The sequence below is a fragment of the Lithobates pipiens genome, unplaced genomic scaffold (assembly GCF_037356315.1).
Source record: "Lithobates pipiens isolate NorthernLeopardFrog02 unplaced genomic scaffold, aLitPip1_a1.2 Scaffold_8, whole genome shotgun sequence".
In the NCBI taxonomy this organism is placed as follows: Eukaryota; Metazoa; Chordata; class Amphibia; order Anura; family Ranidae; genus Lithobates; species Lithobates pipiens.
The window spans coordinates 551,083,304-551,105,196 of NW_027507903.1; the positions used below are offsets into that span (position 1 = coordinate 551,083,304).

The 21,893-nt window shown below is 43.0% G+C and overlaps 1 protein-coding gene across 6 annotated transcripts in view; it reads left to right on the top strand.

Moving 5' to 3' along the window:
• Positions 1 to 21,893, top strand: part of RHOBTB2 (Rho related BTB domain containing 2) — a 77,728-nt gene that overhangs the window by 41,347 nt on the left and 14,488 nt on the right. For all 6 annotated transcript variants that reach the window (XM_077469868.1, XM_077469865.1, XM_077469872.1 and 3 more), the window contains 5 exons: positions 8,004 to 8,205; positions 8,325 to 8,428; positions 10,692 to 10,877; positions 11,396 to 12,300; positions 18,419 to 18,537. In XM_077469868.1, the coding sequence (XP_077325994.1) occupies positions 8,004 to 8,205; positions 8,325 to 8,428; positions 10,692 to 10,877; positions 11,396 to 12,300; positions 18,419 to 18,537 (1,516 nt within the window). The remainder of the gene's footprint in view (positions 1 to 8,003; positions 8,206 to 8,324; positions 8,429 to 10,691; positions 10,878 to 11,395; positions 12,301 to 18,418; positions 18,538 to 21,893) is intronic.

Here is a 21,893-nt window from a genome sequence, read left to right on the forward strand (position 1 = left end):
ACATATATATACACAGTGGTGTGAAAAAGTGTTTGCCCCCTTCCTCATTTCCTGTTCCTTTGCATGTTTGTCACACTTAAGTGTTTCGGAACATCAAACCAATTTAAACAATAGTCAAGGACAACACAAGTAAACACAAAATGCAATTTGTAAATGAAGGTGTTTATTATTAAAGGTGAAAAAAAATCCAAACCATCATGGCCCTGTGTGAAAAAGTGATTGCCCCCTAAACCTAATAACTGGTTGGGCCACCCTTAGCAGCAACAACTGCAACCAAGCGTTTGCGATAACGTGCAATGAGGCTTTTACAGCGTCCTGGAGGAATTTTGGCCCACTCATCTTTGCAGAATTGTCCTAATTCAGTTACATTAGAGGGTTTTCGAGCATGAACGGCCTTTTTAAGGTCATACCACAACATCTCAATAGGATTCAGGTCAGGACTTTGGCTAGGCCACTCCAAAGTCTTCATTTTGTTTTTCTTCAGCCATTCGGTGGTGGACTTGCTGGTGTGTTTAGGATCATTGTCCTGCTGCAGAACCCAAGTTCGTTTCAGCTTGAGTACACGAACAGATGGTCGGACATTCTCCTTCAGGATCTCTTGGTAGACAGCAGAATTCATAGTTCCTTTTATCACGGCAAGTCTTCCAGGTCCTGAAGCAGCAAAACAGCCCCAGACCATCACACTACCACCACCATATTTTACTGTTGGTATAATGTTCTTTTTATGAAATGCAGTGTTCCTTCTACGCCAGATATACTTGGACACACACCTTCCAAAGAGTTCCACTTTTGTCTCATCGGTCCACAGAATGTTGTCCCAAAAGTCTTGGGGATCATCAAGATGTGTTGTGGAGAAATTGAGACGAACTTTGATGTTCTTTTTGCTCAGCAGTGGTTTTCTCCTTGGAACTCTGCCATGCAGGCCATTTTTGCCCAGTCTTTTCCTGATGGTGGAGGCATGAACGCTGACCTTAACTGAGGCAAGTGAGGCCTGCAGTTCCTTGGACGTTGTTGTGGGGTCTTTTGTGACCTCTTGGATGAGTCATCGCTGCGATCTTGGGGTAATTTTGGGTGGCCGGCCACTCCTGGGAAGGTTCACCACTGTTCCATGTCTTCGTCATTTGTGGATAATGGCTCTCACTGTGGTTCGCTGGATTCCCAAAGCTTTGGAAATGGCTTTATAACCCTTTCCAGACTGATAGATCTCAATTACTTTCTTTCTCAATTGTTCCTGAATTTCTTTGGGTCTCGGCATGATGTGTAGCTTTTAAGGATCTTCTGGTGGACCTTACTGTGTCAAGCAGCTCCTTTTTAAGTGATGCCTTGATTGTGAACAGGTGTGGCAATAATCAGGCCTGGGTGTGGCTAGAGAAATTGAACTCAGGTGTGGACAACCACAGTTATAGTATGTTTTAACAAGGGGGGCAATCACTTTTTCACACAGGGCCATGATGGTTTGGATTTTTTTTCACCTTTAATAATAAACACCTTCATTTACAAATTGCATTTTGTGTTTACTTGTGTTGTCCTTGACTATTGTTTAAATTGGTTTGATGTTCCGAAACACTTAAGTGTGACAAACATGCAAAGGAACAGGAAATGAGGAAGGGGGCAAACACTTTTTCACACCACTGTATATATATATATCCCTAGAATAGGGCTACAGGTAAATTTACTTGTGCTGTGTGGTAGCCTGCCTGGCTAATTTGTAGTGTTTAGTGATTACATGACTTCTGTTTAATTCTACTCAATTGTGGTTTCTCCCTTTTGTCAGTAGGTGGCACTGTTGCCTTTGACATTAGTATGATGAGCTACAGTACATTTCAGTTATGAATTAAAATACTTTTCTCAGCCAATCATATTTTCTTCTATGAATGCTGGGAAAAGCTATTTAATGGAAGGTGATCAGAGTTAGTGTTCAAGCCCATGGCTTTGGCCTGGGTGGATGTGTGTACAGTTCCTGGCTGCAAGGCCTAAAGCTTGAGATCTATCCAGGTGGCTTCCGGCTGCAAGGCCTGTCTGAGGCCTACCTGGGTGTTCAAGTTCAGAGAAAAGCCTGCCAAAGATTTGGAAACGATTCTAGAGGGATGGCGTTTTAAGGAAGCAGGAAGTACTCTTCCTGTAGCTGGAGGCTATGAAGTAGCTGGGAGGACTTTAAGAGAGAATTCATCCAAGGGAATCAGTGTATGAGGCTGTAAGTAAAGTTACATTACTGTAGGAGAGAGCCTATCCTAAGCCTAAGTACAGATGTGCTGGTTTAGATTAAAGGCTGTTTTTTTCTGTACTGCTGTCTGCCATATGTCACCTATTTTTGTCTAAGGAGTCTGCCAATCTGCCTGTTGCTGGTTGTTATAAAGCCTCTTTCACACGAACGATACGTTCAGGTCCGCCTGTCGTTTTTTTAGGCGGACCTGAACGGATGATTCCACAGACCTCTATTGTGCGGCGGATGTCAGTGGTGACATATCCACTGACATCCGACCCGCTCTGATCCGAAAAAGTGTGACAGAGGAAAAACGTACTTTTCCATCCTTCTGCGGATCAGATCGGGTGACGACGGACTCTGCGGTTCATCGCCATCCGATCTCCCATAGGGGAGAGTGGCGCTCTCTACAGGTCCGTCCCTGCACAGTGTGCAGAGACGGACCTGTCATCTTCCTGCTCAGCGGGGATCGACGGAGTGATCCCCGCTGAGCAAGAGGATGTTCACGGGGTGGATCATCACGGATTATGTGTGTGAAAGAGGCCTTAAGGGTGTCCTGTTTCCTGTTCTGAGAAATAAACTTTTCTATTGTTTAAAACATAAAAGTGACTGGCGCCCAATATATTTCTTGTTCATCACCCACCATGCCCACAAACCTGCACCCTGAGAATGTATGTCACCATCAGGCATCCAGAAAATCGGGGTAGGCGCTACACACTATATTGTCAAAAGTATTGTGACACCAGCCTTTACATGCATATGAACTTTAATGGCATCCCAGTCTTAGTTCTTAGGGTTCAATATTGATTTGACCCACCCTTTGCAGCTATAATGGCTTCAACTCTTCTGGGAAGGCTGTCCACAAGGTTTAGGAGTGTGTCTATGGAAATGTTGGACCATTCTTCCAGAAGCGCATTAGTCATGTCAGGCACTGATGTTGGATGAGACGGCCTGGCTACCAGTCTCTGCTTTAATGCATCCCAAAGGTGTTCTATTGGGTTGAAGTCAGGACTTTGTGCAGGTCAGTCAAGTTCCTCCACCCAAAACGTGCTCACCCATGTCTTTATAAACCTTGCTTGTGCACTGGTGCATAGTCATGTTGGAACTGGAAGAGGCCACCCCCAAACTGTTCCCACAAAATTGGGAGCATGAAATTGTTCAAAATGTCCTGGTATGCCACTCCTTAAGAGTTCCCTTCACTGGAACTAAGGGGCCAAGCCCAACCCCTGAAAAACAGCCCCACACCATAATCCCCCCTCCACCAAATGATTTGAACCAGTGCACAAAGCAAGGTCCATAAAGACTTGGACGGGTGAACATTTTGGAGTGTGTCTGTGGAGATTTGTGCCCATCCATCTAAAAGAGCATTTGTGAGATCAGGTACTGATGTTGGATAAGCTTTTGACTGGTGTTCCAACTAATCCAAAAGGTGTTCAGTAGGGTTGAGATTAGGGCTTTGTGCAGGCCACAGAGTCCCTCCACCCCAAATTTGTCATATCATGTCTTTATGGAGCTGGTTTTGTGCACAAACATGCTCTAACAGAAAATTGTTGCCACAAGGTTAGTAGCAAAACCAATACCCCTCACTGGAAACACCAGATCTCAATAGTTTGGTGGACTATCCATTTCCTTTGGCCATATTTTTTTTATATTTCTATTATGAGAGATTTAGCTATTGCCCTGAATGTGATTGTTTGTCTGTCCAGGGTAGCCTAAAGGTGACCAAAGAGGATGGCAGTGGGCCTCCCTCTGCCATTTTTAGCAGACCTATGTTCATTTGGCTGCAGGTGGTAGGTGTCTGCCACATACAATAGATTTGAGATCGAGATGTCATGTCAGTGGGCAACTTGAGCATGGAGGACATAAATCTTCTGGAGATCACAGCAAATGGTGCAGTCCAACTGGACCTACAGAGTAAGGTCTATGTTTGTTGTCCTGTCATGTGAAATTGTCCTTCAGACACTATGATAAATAAGGCTGAATGTAACCTTAAAGAGTAACTGTATATAGAATATCACATTAGCCAATAAGGTTTATCTGCAAGTATCCAGTCTACTCAAGCTTTATAACAAGAAGGGCATCTTGATTACTTCCTCAGTGGCATTTAGTAAAACTGAAGGCAAGGAATGCGGCAGCACAGTAGTATAGTAGTTAGCACTTATGTCTTACAGCACTGGGGTTGTTGGTTTGAATCCCAAGCAGGATACTAGCTATATGGAGTTTGGATGTTCTCCCAGTGCTTGCCTGGGTTTCCTTTGGGTAGTTCCTCCAAAAGACAAGCTAATAGGTTAATTGGTTATCATCCAAATTGCAGTTCGCTTTGTGTGCTCATCTACAAATCACAGCCTCCTGCGGTAGACCCTGGTAACACTCCTTTGAGTGACTAATGTAGATTCAATTATTGTAATGTAAATTTCAGGCATGGCACTACAGAAAAAGTAAGGTTCTGAGGTTAGACATGCACCAAAAATCACAATGCGTTCATGGTAGAACAGGAGGAATGTTGGGTATAAGAGATGCGACTAGCAGCCAATAAGGTTTTAACTTTACTCCCTGTTCCAAAAAGATGCTGTTTTCACCATAAAATGGTAAACTATTTGATGCTAGTTTCATTCAACAGATACGTAAATACATATGTAAGGGTGGCTGCACGTTCAACATTTAACACTAAATAATGTTCTTCAGTCCTTCTGTGACTAATTTTCTAAGGCCAATCATTTACGGTAAAGTCCCAGAAACCTTCATCTGAGGTTTGTTTTTTCCACTGGATGTTCAAAATTGATGGGCGCCGGTCACTTTAGTAGATTTTTAAAATAAAAAATGTTTTTTGGACATGGCAATATGGAAAAGTAGGTAAGGTTTGGATCAGAATATCCCAAGTAAACTGGATTTCATACTCTAGGCCTCAGTTTCTTTAGGTCTTTCTCTAAAGTTGTTACCTTCTGGATCACTGACTGGATCACTGACTGCACTGGCTAGAATCCTGCAAAGCTCTGACTTCTTGCTATTTAAGATTCAAGTGGTATCCCAATCTCCACTCCCAAGGCAGGACTGCATGGAAAGGTTCCTGTGTATAACTTCCCACTTAATTATTCCTCACCCTACCTGACATACTTAGAGTGCATGCACCTGGGAGAGAACAGAAAGAACAGGAACTGCCTTATTTATTACTTTTCCCAGCATACCTCAGCAGGTTCCCCATGCCCATTGAGTGACCAGGCTAGCAAACATCTATAACACAAAATCATGTCTCTGTGGCACACCCTGCTAGGACAAGCATACAAAACATATAGCATATAAAATACATTCTTTACTTAAAAAAGAAGTATGGCCAAAGCTTTTTTTGCCCATTCTACTCTTGTGGGTCATAGGAGTGCACTTATTAGCCCTCCATTGCCTGATATCACCGAGCCACTACAGTCTCTGAATGTTTCCCAACAATAATGTCAGTATCTACCCATATACATGATCGTCAGCTGGCTCAGCCTCTCACCGCGCCACTAAGAGCCTGAGCCAGCTGCTTCCGCCACAGTCCGGTGTTCTATCAAATAGTGCCCTTTGTCAAAAAGTGCCTGCGCATGCGCAGAATGGAAGGGCACTCCAGCTGATTTCCTGATCAGCTGGCGTGACGTTGCCATAGCGCATGAGCATATTGTAGGTGGCATTTTTCGATCGGAGATACCATGTCTGCTTTGCAGGGTGGGTTTGGTGTGTTGAACGACGGGTTTTATCTGTGTCTAAGGGTGGTTTGCAATGCAGACAAAACCCGGCCTTCAACACAGCCACAATCCGCCCTGCAACACCGAGGCTCAATCTGACAACTACAGTCTCCCTCTGCTCTTTGCATAGCTTTCAACTGTGGCCATCAAATGGTATCTCCCGCCGAAAAATGCCTCCTACGATGTGCGCATGCGCCATGGTGACCTCATGTCAGCTGATCGGGGAAACTAGCTGGAGTGCCCTTCCGTACACCGCATGCACAGGTTGTTTTTGGCGGAGGGCAGTATTCAATAGAACACTGGAACTTCAGTGAGCACTGGAGGAGCAGAGTGCAAAGCAGTGACTTTATGCTTAGAGCAGACCTGAGAACTGAGCGATCAGTGGTCCTGTGATTGCTCAGTTCACAGGCTGCAGCATCACACCGATGCCCTGGCCATATAGGTGAGTATGTGTTTTTATTTTTATTATTTTTTAGCTTCCAGCACTTCTCCTGTAAAGAAACACTCCTGATCATGTTCGGTTTTCCTGACTAACTTCTGCTGACTACAGAATTCACAAAAATGCTAAAAGGAATTTGGCAAAAATACGAATCCTTACATTTACATAGGTACACCTATGAAATTCTTGTGACTTTAAAATGACGCGAGGCCATATTAGTAAACATGATTGACTTCATTGGATTTAATTTAGGAGCCAATGTGTTGAAAGGGTACACTGATTATTTAGATGCTCCTTTGTCTTTAGAAGATAAATAGTAAAAATCTTGTTCCTTATCTGTGTAATTTTTCATATCTTGACAGATTCTCCCAGTTCACTTCTATTAGTTTAATTGCTTGCTTTCAGCTATTGTCCTGTCTTCCATTTTTGATTAATCTGTAGACAGATTTTACACCAATGTTTGTTTTTTAAGTTGAACAAAATGTCCTTTCTTATTCTTGCTCTTATTACTTCTCTTGTATTATATGGCTTGTCTGTAACTTTTTGCAAAGATTGTAACCGGCTCTCAATGGAGTCCGTTCGCACATCTCTGCAGCGGCTCCAGTGCGAATTGCGCAGGAGTCCTGTGGATCTTTTGATCCATTTCAGGTCCAAATTCAACCCAAAATTCGGGCTGAAATCGGACCTGAAACAGTTAATGGACTCGCACCGGACTCCTACTGTGAGCCGCTGCCTTCTCAAGTGCGAACCCAGCCTAAGGAGTAGGAAGGTCTTTGTAAGTGTCTAGGATTGTTAAATCATTTTATCTGCTCATAAACTGTAATAGAAACCAGGGTTGTAAATTTACTGACTGTTTGTAAAAAACTGTCAGTAAATATCAGGGACTGATCATTTATCATGCTATGTTGACTTTTTAATTGTAAACTATGCAAATTACTTTTTATACTGTTTAAATATTGATTGAGTTCGTTTTCAATAGGAGTTCTGTCATTTTCCAGGTTGTCAGTAAAAAATGTGCTCCATCAGTAAATTTTCCAGATTGTGTCAGTAACAAATGCCGCGGGAGGTTGGCAACCTTGATGGTAACTGATGGGTATTGATTGTTTGTAGCAGTTGTTACTTTCTCATATGGTTTATCCTCAGCCCTCTCCAGCCTGTCACTTAACACAGAAGCCAGAAGATTATGTTTTCTATACTGCCCACTTCCTCCACCGGCTTCTGTGTGCTGGCGCCGGCACCCAGTGCATCTGCCTCACATCTGTTGATGGGTTTCCCAGGTCCAAATGCCACAATTTCTGCATTTTTTTAAATTGGGAATTCCCGAGGCAGCTTCTGCCCCCACCAGGGGGGCAGGTGAGCTGTGGATGGGGGAGAGGGTAAGCTGTGAATGGGGTGGGGAGATGAGTTGTGGACATGGGGAGAGGGTGAGCTGTGAACAGTGGGGAGAAGGTGAGCCCTGACCATTTCCATTATTTGGCATCACTTTACTTTTCTTTCCTGAGGAATGGCGGGATTAAGGTGAGATGGGGTGGGGTTGGGGACAGGGAGTTAACTGGGGAGGGTGGGTTCTTGCACCTATTCTCTGAAAGAAAAAGCCATGCCCTTTGCTCATTGTATTTCTTTTCTTTTTATTCTTCCTTAGATCCCAGCTGTTGGACACTGATATGGATTATGAGCGTCCCAATGTTGAGACGATAAAGTGTGTAGTAGTTGGAGACAACGCTGTTGGAAAGACACGCCTCATATGTGCAAGAGCATGCAATGCCACTCTTACTCAATATCAACTTCTTGCTACACATGTGCCAACTGTGTGGGCCATAGATCAATATCGTGTGTGCCAGGAGGTGAGCATACTCTGTGTGTACATGACCATGTTTAGCTTAGGATTTTGGGTAGAAGTGCCATTTCTCCTAAAAGGTTATCCCTTTTTATCATGTTTTATATATGTTATTTTCTGGTTTAGGTATTGGAACGTTCCCGGGATGTGGTTGATGACGTCAGTGTGTCCCTCAGGCTTTGGGATACATTTGGAGACCATCATAAAGACCGGCGGTTTGCTTATGGAAGGTAGGACTGTCACATTCATGCTTGTGTAGTACTCACTCTTGGAGGGGCCTCTAAAAAATATGCCCAGGTCTCCCACAGTAGTAGAGAGGCTGCCAGTCACACTCACAGTCTAATGGACACCGACACTTGCTCTGTCTAGGGGATGTCTTTTAAGAATTTAAAGCTAAAGAATGTAAATAGGAGAAGTAAGGGTTACAAGATACTCCTAAATAATAATAGCAATCAATAGAAGGACAAACTTCTTGCCCTCCAGCAAAACAGTGGCCTCCAGCTAAAGTCTATTAGCAAACTCCAGCTGAGGCCTAGACTGCTATTCTTGTCTTAGTAGCTCTCTCTGGAGCAACCCGAAGAGAACTGAAACCCACCATGGAAAGGAAAGAACATTCTGGAAAAGGCCTCCCAAACATTTATCACCTGCCCAGCTACCTTCTGAATGCCTCCTTCCAAAGATTGGATTGTGCATCATACATATTCATGTAGACCATTAGAATCACCCTGCCCTATATTTTGGAAACTTCTTCCAGAAGAAATCAAACACCCCAGCTTCGAAACCTTGATCAGACTAAAACACAACTGGTGGGAGGAATGTGCAGTGGGGGGATGCAGACATTTGACACTCCTGGAAGTGTCAAATGCAGAGGACTTTTCAGGAGACTATACTGCTTGCTCATAGCAAAATTTGGATTCTCCACCCGCTGGGATGGCAAGCATTCACTGCCTCCCACTTCAGACGAGCCTAGCTTTGGATTTTTTATTTTTTTTTGCAAAGCAACAGACATTCATTCATTACAAATGTGTTATGTGTGTACCATTTGGTTCTTTCTTTTATTATTAATTTCCTTTCATGGAGAAAACATTGAAATCCGCTCATCAATATATAACTAGCGGTATATAAAGGTGCATTTTATGTGCATTATACAGATTCTACAGCTCTGCCAGGAATCAAAAGGAGCCTCATTGATGTCTACATCTGATATTTTACAGCGGCTGTGTGGCTTGTGAAGAAAAAAAAAACACCTGCAAGGCAATGGCATAATGTGCTAATATGCATCGCTTACTAGCACATTATGAAATATTTACCTGGAAACAAAGCCCTCCAGGGATTTACTGTCACTGCTGAGAGGGCTGACATGTTCCCCTGTCTTTCTTCTGCATGCCCTGGCTATGTGATTAGCTGGAGCCGCGATAACGTGCTCGGTTTCAGCAAAAAACTCTGAAGGTCTGGCAGGGTATGCCAGACATTCAGAGCGCATGTACCGGTGATGTCACTGGCTGCATCCAGGTATAATATCTCCTAAACGGTGCACGTTTAGGAGATATTCATTTTACCTACAGGTAAGCCTTATTATAGGTAAAAATGACCAAGCAGGGTTTACTACCACTTTAACTGTTACACTAAATTAGTTCCTTTTTTCTTCCTTCATTTTTTGCTTTGAATGTTCCTATTTAAAAAAAAAAAAATCTTCACCCAAAATTGATAGTTTGTGTTTGCATGGTTGCTGGTGAGTGACTACATCTCTTGAGTGCAGTGATAAATTATTCCAGCTCTACCATATTGCTGAGGCCAAAGGATAGTGTTTGGCTTCCTTTATGGATTCTTAGCCCTTGTACACACGGTCGGACATTCCAGCGGAAAATGTCCGATCGAACCGTGTTGTCAGATAATCCGACTGTGTGGGTTTCATCTGACTTTTTCCGTCGGAATGTCCAACCAACAAAGTTTGAGAGCTGGATATAAAAATTTTCCGGCAACATGATCTGATCGGACTTTGTCCGATCGTTTGTAGAGAATCCCGATCGGACAAAGTGCCACGCATGCTCAGATCAAATTCCTAGACCAAAGCAATTAGCTACTAGCCTGAAGGTAGTCCCGTCCTAACTAAATTACGTCATCATTTGATTTTCATGATTTTCCGACAACTTTGTCCGACCGTGTGTGTATGCAACACCAGTTTCGGACAAAATCCGACGGATTGTTGTCGGAATGTCCGACCGTGTGTACAATGGCTTAGGAGTGACAAATAAACAAATAATTTGGTTGGTACAGATACACCTTCAATATGGTCTTATGGATATTGGTGGAATGCAAGGTAACATGGGATAATCTAACTACAAGAGTCTCCAAGGAGTACAAAAAGCTGCCAGGTGATTCAATTGACCACTGGCCAGCCAATCATGAAATAGCAGTTTAAATAGGATTGCTTTTATATGCCTTTACCAATGTCCCCTGCTCATACACTTCCATTTATCTCCCTTGTTTTAGGTCTGATGTGGTCGTTCTCTGTTTCTCAATTGCTAACCCCAATTCCCTCCAGCATGTACAAACTATGTGGTACCCAGAAATAAAGCACTTCTGTCCCCGTGCCCCTGTTATTTTGGTTGGATGTCAGTTGGACCTGCGCTACGCCGATTTGGAAGCTGTGAATCGCGCTCGCCGCCCTTTAGCCAGGTGTGTTTATGTCCCTTTGCCTGCAATTTATTTAGCATTGGTATTATTTTAATAGGGCAATAGTTTTCAACCTCAGTGGCAGTTTTCAGAGGAAGCAATTTCAGTACAGGAGAGCAGCATGTACAACTGTGCAAGACTGAGTGTAAAGCGGGAGGTTTGCTTTAAAATTTCTTTTACTTGTCAAAAATTACCGTTCTATGTTATTATCACTATTCTTGTTTTACTTCTCAGCAGAACTGAAGGCAAAAGTTTTTTTGGGCATATTTGTTCCATTGTGGGGATTTTCCTTCACTTCTTGTCCCATAGCCACAACAAGAAATCCCTACAAATTGAGGGAAATCCCTGATAGTCACCAAGGTCCCTAACAAACGATTTTCTGTGTGATATTACTGATCACTCCTCCTGAATACACTAGTTGCCTAGCTTTCATGCCAAATCTGGAAAAGGTGTGTCCTCTTGCTTATTTAAACTAATTTATTGCTCAACTGTTTCTGATATTTGTTTTTACTTTGTAACAGGCCAATCCGCGCTCAGGAGATTCTTCCACCTGAGAAAGGTCGGGAAGTAGCCAAAGAGCTGGGCATTCCATATTATGAAACAAGCGTGGTTGCTCAGTGTGGCATCAAGGAGGTTTTTGATAATGCCATCCGATCAGCACTTATCTCCCGCCGCCATTTGCAATTTTGGAAGTCACATTTGCGAACTGTGCGTAAACCTCTACCACAGGCTCCTTTTCTTCCTCCACGGCCTCCTCCACCTGTTATTGTTGTTCCAGATCCCCCAGCACAAAGTGAGGATCATCCTGGGCACCTTCTGGAGGAGGCATCTTGTGCTGATGTGGTGCTGGTGGTCCAAGAAAGGATTCGTATCTCTGCCCACCGCATCTACCTCTCCACTGCTTCCTCTAAATTCTGTGACCTTTTCCTCATGGAAGATGGAGACCCACCTGCCCAAGCCAGGGACCCCCTTCTACGTGCCTCCAGCTTTGACGCTTGTGAGGCTTCAGGAGAAACTGAGGGAGGTGGAATGAGAACCTCAGCCAGTGATGGTACATTGGGCAGGGAAGGGGACAGAGACTTATCTGGATGGAGCAGGGCCTTTGAAAGCATACGGAGTGGAGTTCTGGAAGAGCCACCTGGTTATAGGGCCAGAAGAGTGACTGTTGTAAAGATGGACAGCTCAGTGAGGTCTGGACCATTCAGAGCAGTGCTTAAATATTTATACACTGGGCGACTGGATGAACGGGAACCAGAGCTTATGGAAGTTGCCCATATTGCAGAACTGCTGGAGGTGTTTGACCTGCGAATGATGGTGGCTAACATTCTGAATAGAGAGGCCTTCATGAACCAAGAAATCACCAGGGCTTTCCATGTCAGGAGGAGCAATCGCATCAAGGAGTGTCTAGCAAAGGGGATCTTCTCTGGTGAGTTGATGAACATAGAATAGCTTGATAGGTGTTATGGCTGCACTGTGTGGGTTGGGGATAGATAGTTGTACAGTTAGCATTGATATAAAATGGCAGTTGCCCAATACCAATGTCTTTTGCAGGATCGCAGGCAGATTTGTGTTTGTGGGTAACACAAGACACTTTTGGACAACTATTTTTAGAGATAAAGATCAGATGGACAGGCTTGAAAACTTTATTCAATCACAACACTTGTTCACTGAGGGAAGCTGGCATCAAGAGGGGCTGTCTACTCTACCCTCCTTCCCACTGTGTTGACTCAAGCTAGTGTACAAATTCATGGCATAAGCAGGCTGTAGACCACAGGTGCTCAACGTGTGGCCCTGGAGCCTTTTGATGTGGCTTGCAACCTCAAACCAGGGAAGCACATGCCTATGCTCTGGGATGGCAGGTCGGCAAGCCCTGATGATGATCAACAGCCACTCCAAAGCATCAAAGTGCATGGAGCCAGTGCCGGGAGAGGAAGTAGGCAACCATACAGGGAGCAGGAAGCCACATAAGCGATGCTTCCTCTGTAGCGCTGGCTCCTGTCCCAGGTGGAGTGATACTTTGTCTGGGACTTTTCTAACAGCCTGGAGAGTGGTGCCAGCAGAAGCTGGAAGAGGAAAAGGTTAGTGTATTAAACTTCACATACACTGCACTTTTGCTAGGCAATATTCACACTTAGAAAAAGGGGTCATTAAGCTGCTTTTACATCTTTAATGTCCCAAGGGTTTCGTACGTTCTCTGAAAGTGCACCAAAATTCCTACGTTTACCAGGCCCACAAAATGTAATAGATGTCCATGGCAAAGCACAGCTATCCACTTACATTCCACACTTTCATGCATAAAATAACCTGATACTGCTGAATCTATGCTCAGATAAACTACATTTTATAATTAGTGATTTAGTGTGGGCAACATCAAGAGTTCCTACCTCCTAACTTTCTACTATGAATACAGAAATGGTAATAAAAACCTGCTGATTTTACAAGGCTTGTAACTTGACACAAGTGTAAAACGTTAAGGCAAACTATGTTCAGACGTGTTTGGCAGCTTTATAATCCAAAGCGTCTTATTCTTTTAACACATAGGAGCTTTTACAGGCAACACTGAGAAATCCGCCATTAAAATTTCAGACTTAGGGGCATATTAATAAAGCACCAAATGTTTGTCTCTTTATTATTTTGCCATAAGTTATAAGTTAATCACATTCACTGCCAGCACCTTGGCTAGATCAGGTTGCTTTGACTTGATATCTAGGTTTCCCATTATTCAATGGATGATGTCTTGTAAGCTTTAATATATCAAAAAGCAACTGCAATCTGCTCACATAATTTGTAATAAAAGCATCTTTGCCATTCTGAAGCTTCCCTCCAACCACTTTGTATATCATTTTATATATACTGTGATTCTGTACTTGCCAAATATACTGAAGAAATCTCCCACCACTGAGTCTGGCTGCAATCAATTTAACTGTGGGCAGATGAAGCTGCTGCCTGTTCACTTCCTGGATTTACACAGACACACAGAGGCACACTCGCAGCTCTGCAGCCTTCATTGGCCCTCTTATGACTCATCCCCCCTCCCTTCCTGGTAAACTCTAATGAGTGTGACAGAGAGAGCTGTGTGTGATGTCATAAGCCTAGGCTTTTTACCAGACAAGAAACAGGAGGTGGACTGTATAAGGTATTTACTGAAAGAAAAAAAAATGTTTTAATATCCAAAGTTAAAACAACAAGGACAGAAGATTTAATAGATGGAAAGATGAAAAAATTACTGAAGGTGCGCTTTAACTGTGACACGAGTACAGTTTATAATATGGCAACTGTAGCAGCTGTTAGATCTGACTAATTTTTGTATATCTTTTTTAGTGAGCAGTTCATCAGATTTATCAAAGATTTGCTTGTTGCTTCATTGGTAGAATCCACAAGGCTTATTCCCACAACACAGACTGGAGCAGCAAATAGAAATTGTAGAGTTGAACTCCAGGCAAAATCGTTTTTTACATTTTAGATTAGATTCGATTTTATAGTGAGTAAGGGTAGTTGCCAGTTTTTTTATAACTGTGTCTCTGTTGGGATTATTTCTGCTGACAGGAAATTCATCTAAACATATTCATCAGGAACAAAATCAGCAATAAACCTTAAAGCGTTTGTTAACCCCAAAAAAAATAAAAATAACCGCTTCAGCCCCATAAGATTTTACCCCCTTCCCGACCAGAGCACTTTTTGCGATTCAGCACTGCGTCGCTTTAACTGACAATTGCGCGGTCATGCAACGTGGCTCCCAAACAAAATTGACGTCCTTTTTTTCCTACAACTATAGCTTTCTTTTGGTGGTATTTGATCACCCTTGTGGTTTTTATTTTTTGCGCTATAAACAAAAAAAAGCGACAATTTTGAAAAACAAAAATACATTTTGCTATAATAAGTATCCCCCAAAAATATACAAAAAACATTTTTTTTCCTCAGTTTAGGCCGATACGTATTCTTCTACATATTTTTTGAAAAAAAAATCGCAATAAGTGTTTATTGATTGGTTTGCACAAAAGTTATAGCGTTTACAAAATAGGGGATAGCTTTATGGCATTTTTATTAATAGTTTTTTTTTACTAGTAATGGCGGCGATCTGTGATTTTTTTTATCGTGACTGTGACATCATGGCGGACACGTTGGACATTTTTGACATATTTTTGGGACCATTGTCATTTATACAGCAAAGAGTTCTATACAAATGCACTGATTCCTGTGTAAATGACACTGGCAGTGAAGGGGTTAACCACTAGGGGGCAGAGTAAGGGTTAAGTGTGTCCTGGGGAGTGTTTCTAACTGTGGGGGGGCGTGGCTACATGTGACATGTCACTGATCCCTGCTCCCGATCACAGGGAGCAGAGATCAGTGACAATGTCCCTAGGCAGAATGGGGAGATGCTTGTTTACATTAGCATCCCCCTGTTTTTCCTCCCCGTGAGACGATCACAGGTATCCCCGCTGCGATCAAGTCCACGGGACCCGCGACCTGACTCACGGAGGTCCCGGCCGGCGTGCACGCGATGGCACCGTGGCAAATTTAAAGGCACGTACCTGTATGCCCATTTGGCTGTCAGTGCCATTCTGCCGACGTACATCGGCATGCTCCGGTCGGTAACCGGATAAAGATCCTGCTCCTTTAAAACATGTTATAGTGCACAGTGCTGGTGCTGCGTCATTTGGCCCACCTGTAATACCTGGCTGATTCTGCCCTGTTTCTACCCTCCTCTTGCTGCGCTGACTACGATCTATCAGGGCTACAGAGCCCTGACACCGGAGTCAGTACGTGTCTCTGTCATACACAGCTCTCCTCTGTGTCTGTGTTCTTTCCCCTCTCTGAATGTCAGCTCCGCGCCGCCCCCTCCCATCCTTCTGCTCAAATATTTTAATTTTTTTTTATATAATCTGCTTTGTTTATTAATGTAATGGCCCCCTGTGATTGTGCTTTATGAAAATAATGCTGTATATACCTTGTCTGCAGAGCGCTGATCAGCAACGCCGCCAACAGATGCTTTTGGCGTGGCTGCCTCTCTCCTCCTCCTGACTGACGTCAGTGGGGATCCGTGGCCCCGCCCACTGCATCTGTCAGGCCGAGAGAGGAGAGAAGTGGCATGTCAATCAGCGCTCTGTAAACAAGGTATATACAGCATTATTTTTATAAAGCACAATCACAGGGGGCCATTTCATTAATAAACAGAGCAGATTATTGAAAGATGCACTGGTAGGTTAACAACCACTTTAAGGCTTAGTGCACACTTATGAGAATTGGACATGGGTTTCCCTGCATCCAATTTGCATGACAGGAGACTGTGACCGGCTCTCAATGGAGTCGCTTCACACATCTCCGGTGCCGCAGATGTCCAAAGCATCTTTGGCTCCGTTTCGGGTCCAAATTCAGGCACAAATTCGGGCCTGAAACAGAGACTCACCGGACCCCTGCTGTCAGTTGCATCCATTATCAGTGTGAACCCAGCCTAAAGTAGTACTATAGGCAAAACTTTTTTTTTATCATTTTGCATGGAGCAAGGAAGGGTTATAACTCCTGTCAGATTTTTTTTTTTCACCATCTGTGTCCCATTGCAGAGATTTACCTTTGCTTCCTGTCTCATAGCCAAACAGGAAGTGAAAAGAAATCCCTGAAAATTAAGCGAATTACTTGGGGACCACCAGATCAACAGAACTAGTATCCCTGTTGGAAAAAGTCCCTTTTGGGGGTACTTTTTGGGGACAACCCAAAATCAGTTTTTCTTTTACTTTCACTTTCAATGGTAATGATAAATAGGACAAATAGACGGCGAATCTCCTTAACAGGGACACAGCAATAAAAACCGACAGGGAGATACTCCTTGTTTCAAGTCTTGGTGACACAACAATCGTTACATAGTGTCAACACAGAATTGTGACAAATGTTTCTTGGCTTCATCATTTTGTCCAAAGCTTGACAATATTTTGTCTGGAGTTCTACCTAAATCTCTAAAATTCGAATCTGCATTCATCCCCTGCTTCTGACACAGGAGACATCTATAACTGACAATTGCAGGCAGATATAGGCAAGAAAACTTTTAATAATTAATATGCATCTACTAAAAATGCTGATGTGTAAAGTATACATAATGCACATACATGGGAGATGGCCTATGCTACCAATCTATATGTTACTTCTGAAAAACAATCAGGAGTTTCTGGTGTCTCCTGGGAAACTTTTTTTAAAGCCGCAGTAAGCATGTTCTTTGTTAACATAATTGGCTACTCACATGATCATGGATAGCCATAAATATCTTGCATCTGCCGAGAGCAGGGGACTGAAGAAAGAGCGAGCTTACTGACCTTCAAACTTTAGGGGAAGCGACTGTGGCCAGTGGGGGTAGAAGATGTCCTAGCATCAGTAGGAGTAAACAATGCCCCACCTTTGGAAGGAATTGTGCCACCTTATTGGTATCAGTAGAAGGAATTGTGCCCCCTCAATGCCAGTGAAAGGAATGTTGGCCCTTCATTGGTGTCAGTGGAAGGAACAGTGCCCCGCAAATGGTGTCTTTTGACAGGAATTATGCTCAGTTGTTGGTGTCAGTGGTTTGAATAGTGTTCCAAAGGCTGGATAAAGGCAAGTTGTCAGGGCTGGACTCAGCCCTTCCTTCTCAGAGCTGGCCGTTCAGCTGTCGGCTAATTGCCAGCTCCTATCTCTCCACAGTTACTCAGCTGTTGATGATATCCTGCTCGTCACTCCTGCCTACTTAAGCTATTCAGCCCAGGTGATCTCTGCCTTCCCCTTGGTCAACATCACAGAAACGATCTCCTGCAATCCTGTTCAAGAATTGCTTTGCTGACATCCCTTCTGGCTCCAGATCCTGCTTGCTGTTCCACTACATTGATCCCTGACTTCTGGCTTGGCTGACTATCCGTTTTGGTTACTGAACTTTGGCTTTGTTTTGACTACATTGTTCTTTTTACTTTTATTATTAAACAAGCGGGATTTAACTGTACTTCTGCCTCGGCCTGATTTCATTTTTTCTGAAACAAGGCCACATCCAACCCCAGGTCGAAAGGCGACTTTTATTAGCTTAGAACAGTGATGGCGAACCTTGGCACCCCAGATTTTTAGGAACTACATTTCCCATGATGCTCATGCACTCTTCAGTGTAGTGAAGCATCACGGGAAATGTAGTTCCAAAACATCTGGGGTGCCGAGGTTCGCCATCACTGGCTTAGAACATCTCATGCTTTATAATAGAGGTGGTCATATGGGGCTAATCTGAATAAATACAGTCAGGGATAAGAGTACGTATCCCATAATAATGTAGTTTATTTCTCTCCCCATAATGTCACTTCATTGGCCACGGGCATGAGCAGGACTTTACCCATCATACTTTGAATTGACCAGGGACTACAGTGGATATTTGTCATGCATTTTATGTATTGCAACTGTTATATGATTCATCTTACCCCAAATCCAAAAAGAAATATAAACTTTTTTTTTTAGGTTTGTGTAATATTTTCTCCTTACTTTGGAAGGAATTTTTTTTTTTCTTTCTCCTTTTCTGTCTACTGATCCTTTCTTCCATTCATCAGATGTCACTTTTGTGTTGGATGACGGAAGTATAAAGGCCCACAAGCCCCTGCTGATCTCCGGGTGTGACTGGATGGCAGCCATGTTTGGGGGTCCCTTTTTGGAGAGCAGCACGGCTGAGGTGAGCGTCTGTAAAGCTGTGGATTATATTCATGCCAAGAGGAAAATTGGTTTTATTTGGAAGATGTTTGATTTATGTCTGCTAAAGGGTGTATCAGAGATGGAGAAAGGAATGAGGGTGGAGAGCAGAGTTAATACAGTTCATAAAACACAAAAGAAGAGAGCGCAGCACCGCCCTAGTGTAACTTGGCTTTAATATGGTAAAGTTAAAAACACTACAATGGTCAAACTCACATTGTGTGAAGATAGATACAGCATAAGGATTCCACTGTGGCCAAACTCCTATGACCACCTCAAGATCCCGACGGGGGAGGGGGAGCCATGGACGTTCAACCTAGCTGCGCAGATCCTGGCAGCACATCCGAGGCTCTCCACCACCACGTTCGACGTGCAAATTGCATGTGTCCGGTCCAGCCGGTGCTGCTCTACGACAATGCGTTTAGGAGGCATGGCCTCCTTCCTCAGGTCAAGGTTCATTAAGGAGACTACCTATTTATTACAGGTATTAATATAGCACCAATAATTTACACAGCACTTTACATATTTATTATATATTCACATCAGTACCTGCCCACAAGGAGCAGATAATCTAAGATCCCTAAATCATATTCATACATACACATACTAGGGCCAATTTAGAGAGACACCACTTACCTTACTATGCCTACCAACATGTCTTTGAAAACCCATGCAGGCACAGGGAGAACATGTAAACACTATACAGGTAGCGCCATTGTTGCAATTTGAACTAGCCAGGCAGGAGTGCTAGCCACTGTGCTGTCTTATTTTTCATTTCAAGATGCACTAAATATTTTCCATTAATGAAAGATATGGACTGCAGGCAGGCCAGTTAAGCACCTGGATTCTTCTACTACAAAGCCATGCTGTTGTCATAGATGCAGTATGCAGTTTAGCATTGTTCTGAAAACACCCCCCCCCCCCCATATATTTTCCATAACATAAGGAGAAGGTTTCTTTAGTGCTTAGAGATAGCTGGGAATTACATAAGGGATAACATAGCTCCCAACTGTCCCTGATTTTGAGGGACTGTCCCTGATTTGGAACAAAGTCCCTCTGTCTCTCTTTCCACCTCCTTTGTCCTTCATTTTGGTCTGATCCATATAGTTGTATATAAAATGCACTTTTTATCTTTCAAAAATTGTTTCCCAGCGCTAAACCTTTCATCCAATTTCTAAATTGCTGCATTTGTAAATTTCAAAAGCCAATATAAAGGAATATTAGTGGTAAAAAAAAGCACTTGTGGTTAGAGGTTGACCGATATATCGGCCGATGTTTGCCGTTTTTTAATTAATCGGCATCGGCCGATTGTGCTGATAAAAAGCCGATGTTTTCTACATTGGGACTTTGAAATGACTTCTGTAATAGAAGTCAGTGTAAGTTGCGTGAGTCGTCATAGAAACGTCTTTCCTCCTCTCTGGGCAGCCTGCCAAGAAAAGAACAGAAAGATACAATGTTTACACTTGAATGAATGAAGTCATCTCAGTGTGTAGAGTTCTCAGTTTAACCATTTAAAGACTAAATCTTTTCTGACACTTGTTGCTTACAAGTAAAAATCCTGTATTTTCTGCCAGAAAATCACTTAGACCCCCCAAAAATTATATATATATTTTTAGCAGAGATCCTAGGGAATAAAATAGCGGTTGTTGCAATATTTTATGTCACACGGCATTTGCACAGAGGTCTTTCAAATGCATTTTTTTGGGAAAAAAATACACTATTTAAAAAATAAAAATAAAATAAAAACAGTAAAGTTAGCCCATTTTGTTTCGTCCAAAAGTTTTGACTACCTGTTTTTATTTAATATATAGGTTTTTGTTTTTAATCTAAATCATACATACAAGTAAACTGATTGGAGGTTTTTTTTGTTTAATAAATGTTTAAATGTAAGACATTTTCTGTATCACTTATGAAGGCTGCTTTCACACTGGAGCGGGCAGGCGTTGATGGTAAAACGCAAGTTTTAGCGGCTCTTTACCATCATTTTAGCGGTGCTATTTGGCTGCTAGTGGGTCACATACAGGGGCGGACTGACAACTCATGGGGCCTCCGGGCAATAGGAGATTATGGGGCCCACGGGCAATAGGAGATTATGGGGCACCCTAGGCAATCAGAGATTATGGGGCCACACAGTATACACAAACACACACACACAGTATACAATCACACAGTATACACAGACATGTTTCTATTGGCTGAGAAGGTACTGGAGAGGTGGCGTAGCTATAATCTCTGGATTTTTAGACCAAAAGGATGTCGGTAAGGGACATTTCAGAGACAGATGTAAAAAAAACACAGATTTTTACATACTTTCCATGGTTTTACTGAGGCTCGCAACCTTGATGGGGCCCCCTAGTGGCACGGGGCCCTCGGGCAGTGCCCGAGTGGCCCAATGGTCAGTCCGCCCCTGGTCACATATAACCCAGCTAGCGGCCAAGGAAGAGGTTAAATGTGCCCATGAAGCACTGCTGCCAAATCGCATTGCATGCGCTTCGGCAGGGGTGCCCATTCATATCAATGGGCAGGAGTGGTGGAGGAGCAGTATACACCACTCCAAACGTGCTGCTTGCAGGACTTTTTTTTAAGATCCTGCCAGCGCATCGCCTCAGTGTGAAAGCACTCTGTCTTTCACACAGACTGCAGGGGAGCCATTTTGCAGGCACTTTACAGGCGCTATTTTTAGCCCAAAAGCGCCTGAAAAACGCCCCAGTGGGAAAGGTGTGTTAGATCAAGGGGGATTAAAAAAAAAAAAAAAAAAGGAAAAAAATAAATAAATAAAATAAAATCGGCCTAACATATCGGCCCAAAAAAATCGGCATCATATATCGGCTATCGGCCGCCATGATTTCTAAATATCGTCATCGGCATTGGCCAGAGAAAAACCCATATCGGTCGACCTCTACTTGTGGTTTTAACTAATGTTTTTTTGTATAATTCTCCTTTAAGGAGGCTTGGCAGGGTTTCCTATGCCTACATACTTTTGCTCCCTTGTTCCCATCCAAAAAAGTTGGGAAGTATTGTGATAAGAATGCAGTACAGGCAGTTGGCACAGAAAGTTATCTACTCATAAGTTATCTGGCAAGATCAACAGTCATTTTTGCACGTATTAAACAAATATAACAAAACAACAGCGATGACATAACAAAGTTCGCTGTTAGGGTTTTCATATCTTTAACCACTTCAATACTGGGCATTTTCACCCCCTTCCAGCCCAGGCCAGTTTTCAGCTTTCGGCGCTGTAACATTTTGAATGACAATTGCGCTGTCATACAACACTGTACCCAAATGAAATGTTTATCATTTGTTCCCCACAAATAGAGCTTTATTTTGGTGGTATTT